Below are 18359 nucleotides of genomic sequence, written 5' to 3'. Positions count from 1 at the left end.
TGACAAATCTGTTCTCATGCCTGGGACACATCTGGTTCTCAAACCTGGGTACACATTGGGATAACTTGAGGAGCTTTAAAGTTCCAGATGGCTGGGTGCCTCATCCAGAGACTGCAAGTGTCTTGGTCTGTGGCTCAGACATGATACTGGGTGTTTGAAAATTCCTATAGCACTGGGTGTGGCGGTGCATGCCTGTAATCCCAGCATTCTGGGAGGTCAAGGCAGGAGGACGGCAAGTTTCAATCCTGCCTGGGCAACTTACCAAGAGCCTATCTCAAACTAAAACAATTAAAAAAGGGCTGGGGATGTAGCTCAGTGTGAAGGTCTTGGGTTCAATCCCCAGTTCAACCAAAAAACAAAACAAAAAACCAAACCAAACCAAAACAAAAAACCAGACAGACGAAACTCAAAAGGTGTAGCAAAGTGTGAAAACCACTGCTCTAAGATGTGGCCCCCTCATCGCCCCTGTCCGTGGCCACAAACCCCCGCCCTGGCCAGTGTCGCCTCCCACTCAGGTCTGGCCTGTCCTCCCTGTGCACCACGGTGCTTCCTTCCTGGCCTCTCTCCACAGGCCGCTCCCCAGCCTCATCCCTGTCACCCTGCCCCCCTCGCAGGCCCCTGAGCGTGGACCTGGAGCCCTACTACCAGACGGAGAACGAGGACGAGAGCCCCTTCATCTGCTCACAGCCGCGAGAGAACGGCATGCGCTCCTGCAGGAGTGTGCCCACGCTTCGCGGGGAGGGCAGCGGCGGCCCACCCTGCGGCCTGGACTACGAGGCGTACAACAGCTCCAGCAACACCACTTGCGTCAACTGGAACCAGTACTACACCAACTGCTCGGCGGGCGAGCACAACCCCTTCAAGGGCGCCATCAACTTTGACAACATCGGCTATGCCTGGATCGCCATCTTTCAGGTGGGATGGCCAGGGCACAGCGCTGCCCGGGAGAGGTCATTCTTGGGGCCACAGTGGGGTCACAGGCTCTGGAGGGGGCTTCAGGGGGTGCAGAGTCAGCTTGTCCCTCTTGGCCTCCCCAGGTCATCACGCTGGAGGGCTGGGTGGACATCATGTACTTTGTGATGGACGCTCATTCCTTCTACAACTTCATCTACTTCATCCTCCTCATCATCGTGAGTGACTCCTCCGGGCCCCGTGGGAGCAGGGGGTCTTGGGGAAACGGGGTGGGGGGTGGCATCTGGAGAGCTTCCAGGGTCTGAAGTGCATAGCTCTCAGGACAAGTCCCACAGGAGAACTCCAGCTGGGGAGTCAGGAAGCACCCAAGATTAAGGTCGGCCCCATCACTGACACTATTAGGACCATTCCCAAGTCACTCCCTATGGGAACCCACTCCACGGAGTCTTCCCCGATGAAGTAGCTGGCTCTCACCCTAGGGACACCGCCTCCCCCAGGCAAGCTCAGAAATGCAGAAGGTGGTTCTGATTTTTATAAGGACCAGCGGTGCACTATGGGCTATTTGCTGGGGGGTGGGGAAAGGGGCTATAAACATCCTGAAATGTTTGCAAGCAAAGAATTGTTCCATCCCAAATTCTAATCAGTGCTGAGAAACACTGCAATCTCTAGTTCCTTCCAGCTTAGAAATTCTAACTCTTGGGTCAGGGATTTAGCTCAGTGGCGCTGCTCCTGCCTTGCAAGTGTAAGGTCCTGAGTTTGATCCCTGGTACTGAAAGAAAAGAAAAAAGAAAGAAATTCCACATCTTTATGAAGGCAAAAGACAGGCAAAAACAGCAATGTTTTAAAATTCCTTGCCGTTCATGGTTAATCATTTGATTGCTACTACTTATAGCTGATATTTATTGAGCACCTGCTGTGCTCCAAAGGTTTGCTCACTGGGCCAAGACCACATAGGAAATAAGGGATGCAGCTGAAAATTCAACTCTAGGCTGCTAATTCCAAGTCCAGCCTTTGGTCCATGTCACCGAGAGGCCCATGATACCCCCAAACGGAGGGACACCCTCCCTTTATGGGAGGAGGTTAAGATCTACTCAGGACCTAGGACAGGCACCAGATAGGTGAAAACAAAGGAGGCAGCTCCAGGGCAGAGAGGGACAGACCCTGAGAAAGAGCAGGTCCTGGCCACCCTTGCTGCTTCTGTAACTTTCCCTGGTACTGAAGAGAGGCTGGGCTTAGGGTAAAGCCTGACTAGGGAACCTGTCCTATTCTCCCCATCGCCTCGGGGCGAGGTGGGTGCTCCAGGGAAGCAGGATCCCTTGGGGATGGGGAACAGACAGGGAGGTGAGGGGCCTAGTTTCCTCCCTCCCACACAGCCTTGAAAAATCTTTTCAAACAGCTCTCTGGAATCACACCAGTGAAGCTAATTATCATAATTACTAGGACATGGTCTAGAAAAAAAAAAAATATCTGCTTTGTCACCGTAAATACTCATTTGCATCCTTCAGGATTGTTGTGGATGCAGTGGCTGGCCTGGGCCCCTGGGGAAACTGAGGCATGAGATGGGGGCTGGGTGTGGATGGGCAAGTTGGAGAGGCAGTTTGGCTGGTCTGTGGCGTCCAGGGTTAAAGCTCTTTGCTCTACTAGGGGAGGAGAGAGGCACCAAGAAAGGGGTACAGGCCAGTCATCCTCATTTTCAGATAAGGCCCCATGGTTAATGGGTTCACCCAAAGTCCACACAGCTAGAATTGGGGGTGCGAGGTGGGAATCCTGTGAACAAATCCCAAAGGTTTAGTCCAACTCGAATGCCCCTGTCCTTCATATGCATCCATTTCCAGTGTTCCCACTCCTATAGGAACCAGGGAGGGGTACTTAGAGTCTCCCCAGGTAGGCGTGTTTAGGGGCAGGGAATTTGGTGGAGGTGACCTTACAGGACACCATTTCAACCGATAGCAGCACCTCGGAATTTCACGGGGCCTGGTTCAAGTCTTAGCCTTGCCCTGCCTTAGCCAAGTGATCTTGGACAATCCCTTGACCTCTCTGAGCCTGAGCCTCTTCATCTGGTAGTGGATTACAAGAGGTGTCATGAGACAGAGATGAGATAATGTTGGGAAAATCCTTGAGCCCCGCCTGGCCTGCAGGAAGCTCCCTGAATGTGGCTGGCCATTCACTTTTCTTCAGGACATCTCCTCTTGCTGTCCCCACCCCTACAGGTGGGCTCCTTCTTCATGATCAACCTGTGCCTGGTGGTGATTGCCACACAGTTCTCGGAGACCAAGCAGCGAGAGAGCCAGCTGATGCGCGAGCAGCGCGTGCGATTCCTGTCCAACGCCAGCACCCTGGCCAGCTTCTCAGAGCCGGGAAGCTGCTATGAGGAGCTGCTCAAGTACCTGGTGTACATCCTTCGCAAGGCAGCCCGCAGACTGGCCCGGCTCTCTCGGGCCGTGGGCGTCCGGGCCGGGCTCCTAAGCAGCCCGGCGCCCCTCGGGGGGCAGGAGCCCCAGCCCAGCAGCAGCTGCTCTCGAGCTCACCGCCGCCTGTCCGTGCACCACCTGGTACACCACCACCACCACCACCACCACCACTATCACCTGGGCAACGGGGCACTCAGGGCCCCCCGGGCCAGCCCGGAGATCCAGGACAAGAGTGCCAACGGGTCTCGTCGCTTCGTGCTGCCACCACCCTCAACACCCACCCTCGCCGGGCCTCCTCCTGTGGGTGCGGAGTCTGTGCACAGCTTCTACCATGCCGATTGCCACTTGGAGCCAGTCCGCTGCCAGGCATCCCCTCCCAGGTCCCCCTCTGAGGCATCGGGCAGGACTGTGGATAGTGGGAAGGTGTACCCCACTGTGCACGCCAGCCCTCCACCAGAGATGCTGAAGGAGAAGGCGCTTGTGGAGGTGGCGTCCAGCTCTGGGCCCTCTACCCTCGCCAGCCTCAACATCCCACCTGGGCCCTACAGCTCCATGCAGAAACTGCTAGAGACACAGAGTACAGGTGAGAGCGCTGGGCGGGGGCGTGCTGGGTCCCCTTGTCTAGGGGCCGGGGCTCAGATTCCTATTCTGCCTCTCATGGCCGTGGCACCTTTAACCAGTCCCCCCATTTCTTTGAACTCTGATTTCTTACCTGTTAAAACTGGAACCCTAATTCCTACACTGTCATAGTGATCAGTATCACGTAATATGCACCAGCCAAGTGCTGCTGTGATAATATCCACCTACTGGTGCCCCCAGGTATGCCTGTCACATGCTTTGCAGGCAAGAGCCCGTTGCAGCCTCCTGACAGCTCAAGGATAAGCCTTCCCCGAGCCCCCATTGTATACATGGCAAAAGCAGCCTGGGTGAGGTTGCAGAACCTGCCCAAGGTTGTGCCCTTGGTGAACGGTGGCCTCAGGGCCACCTGACTCTGAATCCCACAAGCTGCGGTCCTTGTCACCAGGCTCAGAAGAGAAATAGTGTGTCACTGTGCCCTGCATGGTGCCCACACAGGAGACTTACAAAGCCGAGTCTCATTCCCTCCCCTCAGAGAGACGAGGGGTGAAGCACCAAGTGCTGGAAGCTGCTGGTCCCACGAGCCGGACACCCGTGTCATGGGTGAGATATTTGCTGCTGTCTGAGGAGGTGTCCCCCAGACAGAGGTGGCCTCCCCAAAAATCATGCTCACTGCAGCCACAGCCCAGGGCCAGGGTTTCAGGAAGGATGTGGCTATAGGGAACAGGGGGATATTCGTGAGAACATTTTGTAGGGATGTACTTGGGGCCAGAAGGTGTTATCAGAGTGTTGAGCAGAAGGTTCCTGTGCCACCTATTCCATGGCCCCCAGGAAGGTCACACGCACATGACGAGGGTATCCGTGTCCTCTTGTGTAAAAGGTGGGGCTGGCGCCATCATTATCATCAGCCACACTTATGGAGGCTGCTAGCCCTGAGTTGCATAGCCGTCGTCAGGAGAGGGAAATGTCGCTTTGTGCCCAGTAGGGGTGTGGCTCTGAGCCAGGAGGCTCCACGTGCACCTTTATCTGGGTGGTCTCGAGGCTCCTTTCTGTGATCAGAGCTGGATTTAAATGATACCGGTGTCGCCAGGGATTTAGCTCAGTGGTTTCACCGCCTGCTGCACAAGTGCAAGGACCTGAGTTCAATCCCCGGTACCAAAAAAAAAAAAAAAAGATACATGATGATATCAGTGTCTGAGGTAGTGCACTGTGTGTGTGCACAGTCCAGCTGGTGTGTATAGATGTTTTTGCACATGTGAAGGGGTGCAGAGTGTGTGCATGTGATTGCACTCACCTGGTGTTCATATGTGCACACATGTCTGGTATGTGCAGGTGTGTGCACATGCACATGGGTGTTGCCTCCATCCTGCTCTGTATGCACACTCATGTGTGTGTCTGACACCTGCATACTGAGCAGCGTGTTTGTGTACACGTGTGCATGGGCATGTGTGTGCATACATTGTGGTATACATGGAGTGGATGCATTCTGTACATGTGCGTATCTGAGTGTGTGCATATGATGCCCATGTGCCTGATGTGGGTGGGCACAAGTGCACATGTGTGAGTGTGAATCTTAAGGATCCCTTGGAAAATGCCACTCAGAGCAGTGTAGATTCGGACATGGCTTCCCTGGGAAAGAGGTGCTTTAGGGTCCTCTCTGCCTTCGACACAGGAGCTGTCCAGGACCCCAGAGGACAGGGAGGCCACCTCTCTGCCTGACCCCAGGGCATTCTGCAGCGACCATCATGGGGTGCTGTGGCATTTAGGGGATTCCTCACCCTGGGTGGCTAAGTGCCGAGCACCACACCACTGTAACCACCCCTGCCTCCCTCACTCTGCCCATCTCCCACCCCAGGCACCTGCCAAAGCTCCTGCAAGTTCTCCGGCCCTTGCTCAAAGGCGGACAGTGGAGCCTGCGGTCCTGACAGCTGCCCCTACTGTGCCCGGACTAGGGCAGGAGAGCTGGAGCCCGGCGAGCATGAGATACCTGACTCTGACAGCGAGGCCGTTTACGAGTTCACACAAGACGCCCAGCACAGCGACCTTCGGGACCCCCACAGCCGGCAGCGACAGAGCCTGGGCACAGACGCAGAGCCCAGCTCTGTGCTGGCCTTCTGGAGGCTAATCTGTGACACCTTCCAAAAGATTGTGGACAGCAAGTACTTTGGCCGGGGGATCATGATCGCTATCCTGGTCAACACCCTCAGCATGGGCATCGAGTACCACGAGCAGGTAGGGCTGAGGGCTGCCCAGCTCCCAGATGCTGCTGTCCCCTGGGGCGGGCTGTGCTGCCTGCGATCTGGCGTCTTCTCTCCTGGGCTCCTTTCCTCTCTGAGCTGAGCTGCTGGCTGCACAGCAGGAGGAAGTGTGTGGGGTCTCGGAGGCTCACCGCAGTGACGTCTTGAAGTTTCAGAGTGTGCAGTTGCCCGGCAGGGCGGGCCTATTATGTCCTGGAGGGCTTCTCAGAGGAGGTGGGCTTTCTGAGGGCAGGCAATGAGCTTGGCTTGTGGGGAGAGAAGGGTCACAGGAAGAGTTTGGGCCTTTGGAGAAGGCGGGGGGACTAGGGGTCCCCCAGCACTCATCTGGCTCAGCGAGAGGGGTGACTGGTCAGAGGCAGGAGCAGCTGGAACAGTGCAGGTGGGAGTGAGGGCCAAGCTAGGGTCGGATGAGGGAGGGGTCTATCCTCTGCTGTCTGTCGTCACCTCGATGTGAACCAGGGCGGCTCTGAGCAGATGAGAGCACCAGGCATGGCGAGGTGACTTGAAGCCAGCGCTTCGAGGGCTCATTCTGCACAGCAGGATGTTTAGTCAGGAGAAGAGGAGGCTCAGCGGCCGCGGGCCAGCTGTCCTCAAATATTTGAAGGGCCGTCATCCTGCGGAAGAGGGAGCAGGCAGAGCTATGGGATGTGGGCCGAGGGGAGGAGGGCCGTTCTTCCTCTCAGCACTGTGCAGGGACAGAGAGCGTGGCCTGGGGACCCTGGGGACCCCATGCGTGCACGCTGGACTGCTCCGTGGGGCCCCAAGCCGGGCTTTTCTCCCTTCCCTCATCGTGTCTCCTGGTGGGTTACCCCCTTCCCCGCCGGTGCCTGGGGAAGGAGGGAGGCAGGTGCTACACACTGGCCTGTGACCGATGCCCTCCTCCCCTGCTCTCTTCTCCAAGCTCCCACCCCTGGGGTATTGGGAAGGGGCTGGGCTGCCGGAACCCTCCTCTCCTGGACTGGCACTGATGCTGTGCACTCCCCACCCCACTGCGGGCAGAGGCCTGAGGGGTCCTCGCCAGCACAGCAGGCCTGGAAGGGCATCTGGGCCAGCTGCGGTCTGGCTGGGCGGTAGGATGGTGTGTGGTGCAGGCACATTGGGGAGGAGGCAGGGGGAGCAGGGGGCAAGTGCGAGGTGCCTGGAGCCCACAGCGAGATGCCCTGAAGCCCTCTACCCGACCCCCCCACCTCTGCCTCTGGTGCAGCGAGTGCTCAGCTCCTACCCAAACTGGCCTCTCCGGCCAGGGGCACCCCTGCCCCATCGCCACCCCATCACACCGGCACCCGTTCCTCTTGTCTCTGCAGCCCAGCCCCCAGCAGCTGCACCCCTCCTCCCCTGTGGCTGCGGAGCCAGCAGGTGGGCTTGTGTGACACCACGGTGGGTGTGTTGTGTCTGGGCTGCGTGGGGCGTGGGTGTGTGGCACTTGCCAGCTCTACCAGCCTCCCGGGGAGAGGTGCTATCCTCTGCCAGGCGGGTGGGGGAAGGTGGGGGACAGCATTTTCTCATGCTGGGACCCAGGTAGTGGCAGCCCCTAACCTCTCATGACTGCCCTACCCCATCTGAACTGTAACTTCCTTCCAGCCTTGGTCAGCTCCCCTCCCCACAGGGCCAGCTCCTCAGTGCCCTCCCCTCTTTCCCAGGGGTGCACCCAGCTGTCCCTGCCCACCCAGTGCTGCTGGTGGAGCCTTTGATGGCACTGGGAAGAAGCTGAGTCACAGACCTAGGATAGATGAAGCCACAGCAAGAGGGCTTTCGGTTAGACATCAAGAAGGATGCCCCTTTGGAGAGGAAATAAAAGCTATCAGTTGGGGTGCCTGTAGCATCTCCTTGCCAAGATCCTGAGGAAAAGGGGGGATGGCCTGAAGCTCCCCACAAGCCCTCATGCCAGGGAGGCCTTGCTCAGAACCTGCCACAGGGCAGTTGGTTGCTGAGGGCCCCACGGGGTGAAGGGGAGTCCTCAGCAGGCTGGGAAGATGAGACACCCCAGAAGCTGCTGTGGCCCTGTGCTAAGGGGCACTGCAGCGTGAACATTTCGCCATCCAGGCCCTTGAGCAGGCTAGAGGGGCTGCCAGGGAAGGGAGTGTCATGGGGCTGAGATGGGGATACCAACAGGGTGCAGATAGGGAGACAGAGGGCATGACGGAGCCCCACGGGAGGGGGACAGAGAAGACAGAGACAAACGGAACAAGGAGGTAGAGGGAAAGATGGAGATGCGGGCCAGAGATGCATGGAGGCACAGAGACACCGGGGAGACCAGGGAGCCGAAGATGGGGACAGAGACCCGGATGCAGCGAAGTGGGGGGCACTCTGTTGGGGGTGAGCTGGGGAGGAAGACTGAGCCAGCCGAGAGGGAGAGGTCAGAGAGGTTAAGACGCTGCCAGAGGCGCTGGGGCTCCTACTTTCCCTGCAGCGCTCTTAGTGAGGCCACTGTGTCCATTGATCTCACTGTTGATCAGACTGGTGGCCCTGGAGAGGGCATGGCCAAGCGTCCTGGAGGTGGGGCCGCTGCCTCTTTCCCTCCCAGGCCCTGTCCTCTGCACTCACCTCTGCCTTCAGCTTTTTTGCCGGGGATGATACCCCCTGCCCTGCCCTCTCCTCCCTACTCTTGACCCAGGGGGCACCATATGGTCACCTTCCATCCTCCCTGAGGTCCCATACCCTCCATTCTCTCCTGCTTCTCACAGAACTACCAGCCGGCAGACAACTGGCAGGATTGGTGTCCACAGAGGCACAAGGACATAGGATGCTTAGCACAAAAAAAGTGACTGGGCTTAGGAAGTCTGTGAGCTGATGTAGACCAAGAACATTGTACCAGTCTCCAGGGGGCAGTACATGGAGCTCTGACCTTGGTGAATTACCTCTCCGTCCATCCATCCACCGACCCACCCACCCATTCACTCATCTACCCTTCCATTCATCCATCCACCTACCTACCCATCCATCTACTACCCAGTCACCCATGCATTCATCTGCCCATCATCATTCATTCATCATCCATCCATCCACCCATCCATCCATCCATCTATCCATCCCGCATATCCTGTGCATCAGAGATGGGCCTAAGCAGTGGTGTGCTTAGGAATGTTTAATACCCAGGCCTCAAAAACCCAAACAAATCTCACTTTTAGAGTTCACCAATTTATATGGAGTAAATATGCTCTCATGTTAGCGCAAGCTATCAACATGTCACTGAATGTGAAATTGGGAAAAGATGCACTCTGAGCTGAGTCTGAAGGGTGGGCATGGGGAAGCCAGGGAGGGGTGGGAGGTGGGAAACAGGGGGCATCAAGGAGGAGGCCCAGATTTAGTGCAGGCATTCACAATGTGTGTGGCCCTGGGTGCAGCTGGAATGGACAGGTGATGAGATGAAGTAGGAAAAAACTGAGGGCCAGGTCCCAAGAAGATAGGAAGGAGTTTGGGTTTGATACTGAAGATCATAGGCTCTCAGCAAAGATTTAGGCAGGTTGGTGTGACCAGGTTTATTTTATCAAAGGGCTTCTGGAAGTCGGGGTGGGAGGGAATGAGGGAGGGAAATGGGGGAGCAAGGAGCTGAGAAGGAGGCTACTGCAGGGGTCTAGGCAGTTCATGCTGGTCTTTGTCCTGGAGATGGAGAGGAGGGGCTGGGAGGGCTGTCAGGCAGCTGAATCTGCAGGACTCAGCACCAGCTGGCTCTTGGCGGCCAGGGCAAGCATGACTGTCAGGCTTCTGCCTGGGGTGGGAACGAGGAGCTTGAGCAGATTCGGGAGCCATCCTGACACCATGTCCAGCAGGATGTGGGAGCCCAAGAAGGAGGTAGTTGTGGATCCTGGCTCCCACCTGGAGCTGCACTGGGCCAGGCCCATGTCGGGAGGGGAGGGAGCTGCAGGGCGGGACACAAGGCACCTCCTAATCATTCCCTCCTGGCTCTGAGTCACAGCAGGGTTCAGGTGCTAACCTCACACTGCAGAAGAATGACGACAGCCTGTAGGGACAGGGGGACAGAGGGAGAGAGGGACAGAAGAAGCTGGGTAGATGGCCTTGCAGGCCAGGGGAGGACAGGGCAGGGGACAACTGTGAGTGCCACTCAGACTCCAGATATGTGTCCAGAGAGGGTTTCTATTTATAAGTGAGTAGGTCGGCTGTTCCCAGTTCGGGAAGCTGGGGCTGGGGCTCAGCGGGGGCACATGTGATGGGTCTCAACATTTGAAAGGAGTCAGACTCCTCCATGATTCTCCTGAAAGCTGGGGAGCTATCCTAGACACCCCAACTGTGGCCTTTGGGTGCAGGGGTTTATGGACACCTCCCTGCAAACCAGACCCTTGTCCTCCAGGAAGAGGAGTTGGGGCTGAGGAACAAGCAAGCTTTCGGGGGACCATTCTTGGACAGCCAGCCTTGCCCACACTTTCCAGGCATCTTGAGGGTGGGGGCGGGAAGGGTGCTATTTGGGAGATGTCTGGCTGGGGGGTGCCCCAGGCTCCCTGAGATCCACACGGGAACTTGCCCGGGGTACACACGCTAGGAGATGACACGGGGTGTCAGGGGGCTGGAGCAAAGCCAGAGCACCCCAGAAATGTAGGCTGTAGTGGGAAAGCCCTTCTGTCTCATGGAGAGTTCATGCCCAGTGCTGCAAGGAGCTCTTCTGGGAAACAAGCGGGGTGCTCACACCCAGGCAAGGGACTTGAAAGGGTTCGTGAAGGAGGCACCTTTAGTTATTTTTTACTTTTTTGTTGTTTTGTTTTGTTTTGCAGTGCTGGGGATTGAACCCAGGCCCTTGCACATGCTAGGCAAGCACTCTACCACTGAGCCACATCCTCAGCTCTTTTAAATCATTAATTTATTTATTTTGAGACAGGGTCTTGCTAAGTTGCCCAGGCTGGACTTGAACTTGCAATCTTCCTGCATCTGCCTCCTGAGTAGCTGGGATGACAAAGATGTATCCCCATGCCCAGCGAGGAGGTGGCTTTAGGGAGGGCCTGGAAGGATGGGTGGCATGACAGCTGGAGTTAAGGGCAGAGTGGTCTAGGAGGATGGTCGAGGGGACATTAGCAGCCTGGCTGGGAAATACACAGGGTGGCACTGGGCGGATCGAGGTGCTTGAGCAGGGGTGACTGGAGTCCAGCCGGTGGTGCTGAAGGAAGCCAGAGCCTCCAGTCGGTGCAGGGGGGGCCTTGAGGCTATTTCTGCTGTTCCATCAGAGGCAATGAGGCCCCGCGCTGGGGCTGGGAGGATGAGGTAGGGAACAGTTCCACTAGCCCGTCTATGGCCCGGGCACTGTCAGGAGGAGTGAAGGGCAGCCATGACTCCTAGACAACCCCGAGGTTCCCAGAATGGGGGGAGGGAGCAGGTTCGGGAGTGAGTAAGAGGATTTGTTTTGGAGTTGCTGAGTTTGAGATGGCTGTGGGCCATGTGGGGAGGGAGATCAAACAGGCCTTGGCTCCCTGGATGAGGAGCCAGGGGCTCGGAGAGAGATTGTTTAGTGTCGTCTACACCCCAGTGACAGCTGGAGAGTTGGAGGGGGGGCGATGGAGGAGGGAGGGCAGGGAGTGGGCCAGACCGAACTCTTTGGAATGTTGGCAGAGACTGGGAGATGGAGATGGACATGGACATGGAGACAGGGAGGCAGGGGGTGGCTGCACAGGGCCAGGAAAGCAGGGGAGGCCAGGCGTGAGGCCGGAGGGGCTGGCACAGGCTGGGTGGTGCCAGGCGTCCTCCAAGAGGAGGCTGAGTGAGCTGTTGGTGTGGTGTGGATGAGGCCAGGAGCCTAGGGCCAGCGATCAGCTCCCAGCGAAGGTGTGAGGGGTGCTCCCCTCCAGGGAGGAAGGAGGACGAGTCTGGCTGCAGGCCCAGAGCCCCGAGCAGGAGGCCGGGGTGGGCATGGGGGTGGGGGCTGAGGCCGGAATGGCCAGGCACAGCTCGATGGGCATAGAGATGGAGACCACGAAGGGTGAAGGGAGGCATACAGCAGCCCCAGGCCCACCCGGCAGGCGCCCCTGTCCCGTCAGCATGGCCTCGTTCAGGACTCTGCAGCCATGCTCTGCAATTCCAGGCACCTATGAAGTCTGCGTCATGGGACAGCTGCGTGGTCCACCCAGGGCTCTAGACCAGAGGTTGTCTGGGTGGCTGAGAGGCAGGGCGACAGCTCTAGAGTTAGGGAGCAGGGGCCAGGGGCCTGGGTGGGCTGTGTGCCTACCTGGCCTGTGTGTTTACTCGGGGAGCCTTTGGGGTCCCCAGGGGTGGTAGGGACACGGGGATACCCCTCAGGGTGCAGTGGGCATGTGGTGCTGGAGGGGATATGGGGTTCCCCGGGACCCTTCTGCCACCCAGATGGCTGCCTTACCATGTCCCCCTGACTCAGTGACCCCTGTCCCATCCCTGGAGCAGCAGGCAGGACCATCAGAAGCGGAGGGCAGGTGAGCTGAGGAGCTGCACTTGGGGAGCAGGTGGGAGCTGAGAGACGGTAGCTGGGACAGGACCTGCCCCAACCCCTCATCAGCTCTGGCTGGGCTGGTTACCCTCTCACCTTCCCTGGGAAAGGCACCTTGCTGGCTGCCAGGCCAGCTCTCCAGCCTCCTGCCTGGACTGCTGCAGTACCCCTAATTGATCTCGTTTCTCCCCTCCAAGCCATCTGCGTGCGGCCACCACTGCAGCCAGATTAATCTTCTTAATACACCGCCCCCCCAGCCTCAATGGCAGTGCTGTGGGCAGAGGCAGATCCAGCCTGAATCAGTATCAAGGCTGGCCCGCCGGGCCTGTCTACCCTGCAGCCTTCTCCTGTGCAGCCCTTTTTACCCTCTGGTCAGGCAGGCATGTGGCTCTTGGTCCTGGGGATGCCCTGCACATTCCTTCCTCTGCGCCTCCTGTCTTGGCCTCCTCCACCCCTTCCCCATGCCCTCAGCAAGATCTGAGCTCCCGGGCAATCCTGGCTCGACAGTGCTCTGTGCTGCCACACTATGAGGGCCACCTGCACTTGGTCCAGGGCTGGCAGCTTTTGCAGGTGTTAGTGCCTCTGTTCTGCAGAACAGCAGCATCTCAAGGTGGTGTCCCCCTGTGTAACACACGAGGCCCCTGGGGGTCTGAGACACTGAGAGACTTGCCCAAGGTCACACAAGTAGAAAGTCCCAGGGTCTGGAGGCCTCTTGCCTTCAAATCCTGTCCCACGTTGGCATCACAGCTGTTCTGCAAGCAGAGGGCACTTTAAAGGGTAGTTGAAGGCGATGCTGTGGGTTCCAGGGAATCCTGGAGCTTGGAAGGACCAAGCTGCTTACCTGGGGTCCCAACTGCTGCAAGGTGACAGCTTGGGATGAGATTTAGTGGTGCAGAAGCTCAGGGTGCCAGCCTCCACTCACCCTTCTCCACTGGGCCTCAACATCGTGGACAGCAGTATGGGTGCAGCTGAGACCCTGTATAGGATGCCTGCATCCAGGAGTCAGGGACAGGAGGCTGGAGCTGCCCGATGGGCTTGTGTGTGCTCTCCGGGGGCTTTCTCTGGGCTTTCTCTTTCTGCTGGGATGGCATTTTGGGGAGGGTCTCAAGGGCAGAGATGCTAGGAAAAGTGCAAGAGACCAGCTGTGAGCTTTTCTAGGAAGCCATGTGACCTGTCAGGTTCCACACCTCTGGAGCCTCAGTTTCCCCCCAGGCCATTTAGGAGGCTCAGGTCCTTTCCTCTGTGGTTGTGAGCACAGAGGTAGTGAAATCTCAGGAGAAAGATCCTTGCCTAGGGTGCTTTGAGCCCAGCAGAGCTGTGATGGTGTGAGCAGACACTTGCTCCACTTCTGCCCCTTCCAGGGAGCAGTGGCCGTAATTACGGCCGCAGTTGCTGGGGCCACTGTGTTGCTAAGACTGTGTCTCTGTGTCCTGTCCTGCGTTGGCAAAACATTCCCAGCCTCTGACTTGGTAACTTGGGCAGAACTGGCTGCCTGGGGGAAGGGAGATTTTTTTTTCTCCTTGGATCACTGGTGTGGGGGAATCCTGGGCCCTGAAAGAAGAGGTCCCCAAGTGTGTGTGTGCAGGAGAGATTGGGCGCAGCGCCCAGGGCCCCTTCTGCCTGTCAGGCACCTCTGCTTCTCCAGGTCGGCTGGGCAGGCTGGGGCGAGGGCTTCAGCCTTTGCTGCCCGCCCCCCACAGGGACCAATGGTGCAGACCTCAAGGGGGGCCCTGCTTCGTCTTTCTCAGTGAGCCTCTGGTAGGTGGGCAGGTGAGCAAGGTGTGCATGTGTGCTGAGCAGGGCGCTCTCTCGATGACCTCAGGGTGGGATGAGAACACCCTCTCCACATGTGCAGTCTTTGGCCTTTTGGATTTCACTCACTGAATAACCATGCAGCCAGAGCTACAGTGCCTTCAGCTACATTTTAGAAAGTTTTATTACTTTTTATGTTTGGTAGCCTTTTTGAAGTACAGATTGAGTCTGTCTCCTTCAGAATGCTTGGTACCATGGCTTGAGTTATATAGCTTAGTGGCAGAACATTTGCTTAGCAGGCACAAGGCCTTGGGTTTGATCCCCTGCACTGCAAAAAACAAAAGCAAAAATCAGAATGCTTGGTACTAGAAATGTTTTGGATTTGGGGATATTTACATACACATAAAGGTTATGGTGGAGGGTCGGATCTAGGTCTAAAGACAAAATTCATTTATATTTGTTACTTTCCTGTATATATCTCCTGAAGGTAATTTACAGACTATTTCTAGTACATCTGTATTTTGTGTGTGTGTGTGTGCCAGGGATCGAACTTGGGTCCTTGCGCTTGTGAGGCAGGTGGCCGAACTGCTGAGCTAAATCCCCAGCCCAAGTACAGCTGTATTTTGACCGTGACCCAGCGTGGATCAGATGGAATATTCCACTTGTGGTGTCAGATCGACATTCAAAACAGTTTTGGATTTTGGAGCATTTTGGACTTTGGATTTTCAGATTAGACATGCTCAATTTGTATCATTTATGTGACATAAATCCACCTATTCTAAGCGGGCCTCCGCTGTGTTCATGTCAACCTGTTCTTTGTGGATGCATCTTAGTTGATTTGAAATACAGTTTTACCTACGTTAGAAGATGCGTGATGTACTCAGGCCATCCATTTGTCTGGATTCACATGTCCTTTGCGGTGACTGTGCCTTGGGTCTGAGTCCTGACAGTCTAATCATGTTATTGGGGTCATCCGGTGAAGTGGGTTGTGGGCCTGTCCTGGGCTTCCCTGCCCAGTCACCCGCCATCTCACCTGTAACACCAGGAGGGCTGTTATGTGGGTGGCACGATGTGAAGCATCACTCCTGTGTCCTCCATGCTTGTCATCTTTGTCCAGTCCAAGGTGAAGCCCGGGCAGGTAGAAGGTAACCAGGAAGTGGGAGCCCTGGCCATTGCTGGGCATACCGGACTTGGGGGTACAGAATGTGGGCTCCACTTTTCCAGGAAGGGCCTGAGCTCTGGGCTTCATCTACACCGACAGTGGCCACTTCCCCACCACCGGCTCCACACGCATGCTGGAGGATAAAGGTCCTGCCTCGGTGGGACTCCATTAAGTAGGTCAGGTGGCAGTGGCCCCTCCTGCCTCTGGTCACAGTCTGTGGAGCAAAGATTAGCTCAAGATCTGTCAGAACACTGGGCTCTGGACCCCAGCAACTCCCTGATACACTCACCTTCTGGCCATCTGCTGCCCCTGCTGCCCCTGGCTCTACCCCTACCTTGGGAAAGAACCCCACGCATGGCCTGCGAGTCCGTCTCCTCCCATGGAATGACCCTCATCTGCTAGTGAGAACCCCCTTCCATTCTGCTCTGCTCACCTCCCTCCCAGGCTGGCCACACCGATGGGGCCATTAGGATGCATTTGGCCACACCTAGGACCTGGCACCATGCTTGGGCAGCCAAGCAAGGCATCTGGGTAAGCAGGAGGAGGTGTTGGATGGAACCAGGTCCTCACTTGGCTATTTCTGTAACTCGGACTTCTTAGCAGCTACTCTGGACTTTGGGCTTTGGTCTATCCGTCTTCGTCAGTGGGCTCCACTGGACCTGTATCCCAGTCCTCAGCCACACCCCCTCTTCCCCCAGCCAAAACCGGGCTCCTGCTGCCCATCTATTTTTCTCACCCACTGGGGAGACCCACTCACACTTTAGGGTTCAAGTGCTGCCTTCTGGCTAAGCCTTTGCTGGTATGTTTACCCCTACTTGCCTTCTCTCCCCTGAATTCCTGGGTTTACTTCTTGGATCATTTGTTTTGACACCGAGGCAGGGTCTAAGTCCCCTTGTGGTTATTCAGCTGTTGAGAGTAGGTACGACTTGTTTCTAGCTAGACATGAGCTCCAGGGATGCAGGCATGTGGCTGCCACATTTTCATGGCTCCTCTAATGTCTAGCATGTTACACATCCAGGGGGCAATTCCTGCTGAAAAGGAGGGGACCAGTGAGCTGAATAGCAGATGAGATGGGGTTTGTCATTTGTTCTTCTGAGGCTCTCTCTGGGATGTGTCCTTGGTCCCAATCCCAGACCCCGGGTAGGTGCATCAAAGGAATTACCTCCCATGTTTTACAGAGAGGGTGGGAATCTTGCTGAAGGACACAGAGTGAGTGGCAGGAGAGTCTGAGACTTATCCCAGGCATTCTGGGCTCAGGCTGAGGCTGCAGGTGGCTCCTCCTCCTGGGGTCTCCTTCTGCCTATACACGTGTGTGTGTGAGGCCGGTGTGTGTTCCTGTTTGCCTGTGTGTGTCTAGGAAGCAAGCAGAGCTGATATCCATCCAGCGCAAGCCTGCCAGGTCCAGGGAGTAGTGTGGAGCTGTGTGGTTGTGTGGGGGGCCACGTAACTGGGAGTGCATGGGAAGCCTTGGCCATGGCCCTCTGATGTCGGCCAGCAACATGGGCCTGCTGGCCCCTGCCACCTTGCTGGCAGGACAGGACGCGCTACTCATCAGGAGTAGAGAAGAAACCACACATAGGCCTTCAGTGAGCCTGTGGCCCCAGGACCTACACCAGCCATGGGGAATGGCTGGAGGGGGCTGCCCTGAGTGCATGATCCACTCCCCATGGTGGTCGCTGTTCTTGTTCCTCCTCTCCCTGGGGCCCACAATTAGAGGGGAACTGGGATGCAGGGCTCAGGGAGGAGCCTGCTGCTTCACGCCCCCCTGCCCTCCAGCCCGAGGAGCTCACCAACGCCCTGGAAATCAGCAACATCGTCTTCACCAGCCTCTTTGCCCTGGAGATGCTGCTGAAGCTGCTTGTGTATGGCCCCTTCGGTTACATCAAGAATCCCTACAACATCTTCGATGGTGTCATCGTTGTCATCAGGTATGGTGGCCCCCACGGACAGCTCTTGCTGGAAGAGGGGCCATGCAGCCTGGTCCCTCGGGGTGGAAGAGCCTGGGGTCAGGCCCCACGGACCCACAGGCCACCTCTCCCGAGGTGAGGGCCTCTCTGGAGCCCCCACGCTCCAGCCCTTCCTCCCCTCAGCACTGCTGGCTCTTGTGGGACTGGGACCCATAGATCCTCTGGCCAGGCCACTCTCCTCTCCCCACCTCCACCTCTTGTTCTCAACCCTGCCCAGTGGGTGAGAATTGGGGGCTCGGGTTTGGAGAGGAGTTGGAGGAAGAGGGAGGCCTGGCCAGCTCTCCTCACTTACGAAGGGCTTGGAAGCCAACACAGATGCTAGCAACTTGCTTTGGGCTTTACAAGACCTTGAGAAAGTATTGCAGACCCCCAGGCCAGGGGCCAGGAGAAATGCTTTATTACTTTTTGGAATTAGCTTTAGATTTCATTAGAAGAGAACAAAGCAAATATTCCATACCTCAATGCAGTTGCATTGGCCAGATTTAGAGAGAGGGCTGCCCACTGCCAGGGACTGTTCTGTCCCAAAGGGCAAGGGCAGGGCCTGGGCTGCCCCCTGGAACCCTACCACCTCGGGGAACCCAGGGCCCATCCACTCTCCTTCTCTTGAGCCAGGTTGGCTGGTCCTAGTCCTCAGGTGCTGGGTACTCCAAAGGGGAGGGCAGAGGGTGGAGGGCTCAGGCTGCCTGCCCCCCACAGCGTGTGGGAGATCGTGGGCCAGCAAGGGGGTGGCCTGTCAGTGCTGCGGACCTTCCGCCTGATGCGGGTGCTGAAGCTGGTGCGCTTCCTGCCGGCGCTGCAGCGGCAGCTCGTGGTGCTCATGAAGACCATGGACAATGTGGCCACCTTCTGCATGCTGCTCATGCTCTTCATCTTCATCTTCAGGTGGGCAGGGAGTAGCCTTGGGTGCTGGTCGGGAAG

At 57.1% G+C, this 18359-nt stretch overlaps 1 protein-coding gene across 34 annotated transcripts in view; it reads left to right on the top strand.

Moving 5' to 3' along the window:
- Cacna1g (calcium voltage-gated channel subunit alpha1 G) overlaps positions 1 to 18359 on the top strand; it is a 58516-nt gene that overhangs the window by 10450 nt on the left and 29707 nt on the right. For 32 of the 34 annotated variants that reach the window (XM_004859724.3, XM_004859718.3, XM_004859709.3 and 29 more), the window contains 6 exons: positions 615 to 915; positions 1038 to 1130; positions 3123 to 3906; positions 5755 to 6131; positions 17251 to 17402; positions 18138 to 18323. In XM_004859724.3, the coding sequence (XP_004859781.2) occupies positions 615 to 915; positions 1038 to 1130; positions 3123 to 3906; positions 5755 to 6131; positions 17251 to 17402; positions 18138 to 18323 (1893 nt within the window). The remainder of the gene's footprint in view (positions 1 to 614; positions 916 to 1037; positions 1131 to 3122; positions 3907 to 5754; positions 6132 to 17250; positions 17403 to 18137; positions 18324 to 18359) is intronic. The other 2 variants (XM_004859722.3, XM_087202463.1) reach the window with 1 other exon arrangement.

This window comes from Heterocephalus glaber, unplaced genomic scaffold (genome assembly GCF_053883595.1).
Source record: "Heterocephalus glaber isolate CG9 unplaced genomic scaffold, H.glaber_assembly_v1.0 deba00001773, whole genome shotgun sequence".
Lineage (NCBI taxonomy): Eukaryota > Metazoa > Chordata > Mammalia > Rodentia > Bathyergidae > Heterocephalus > Heterocephalus glaber.
This window is presented reverse-complemented; position numbering and strand designations above follow the sequence as displayed.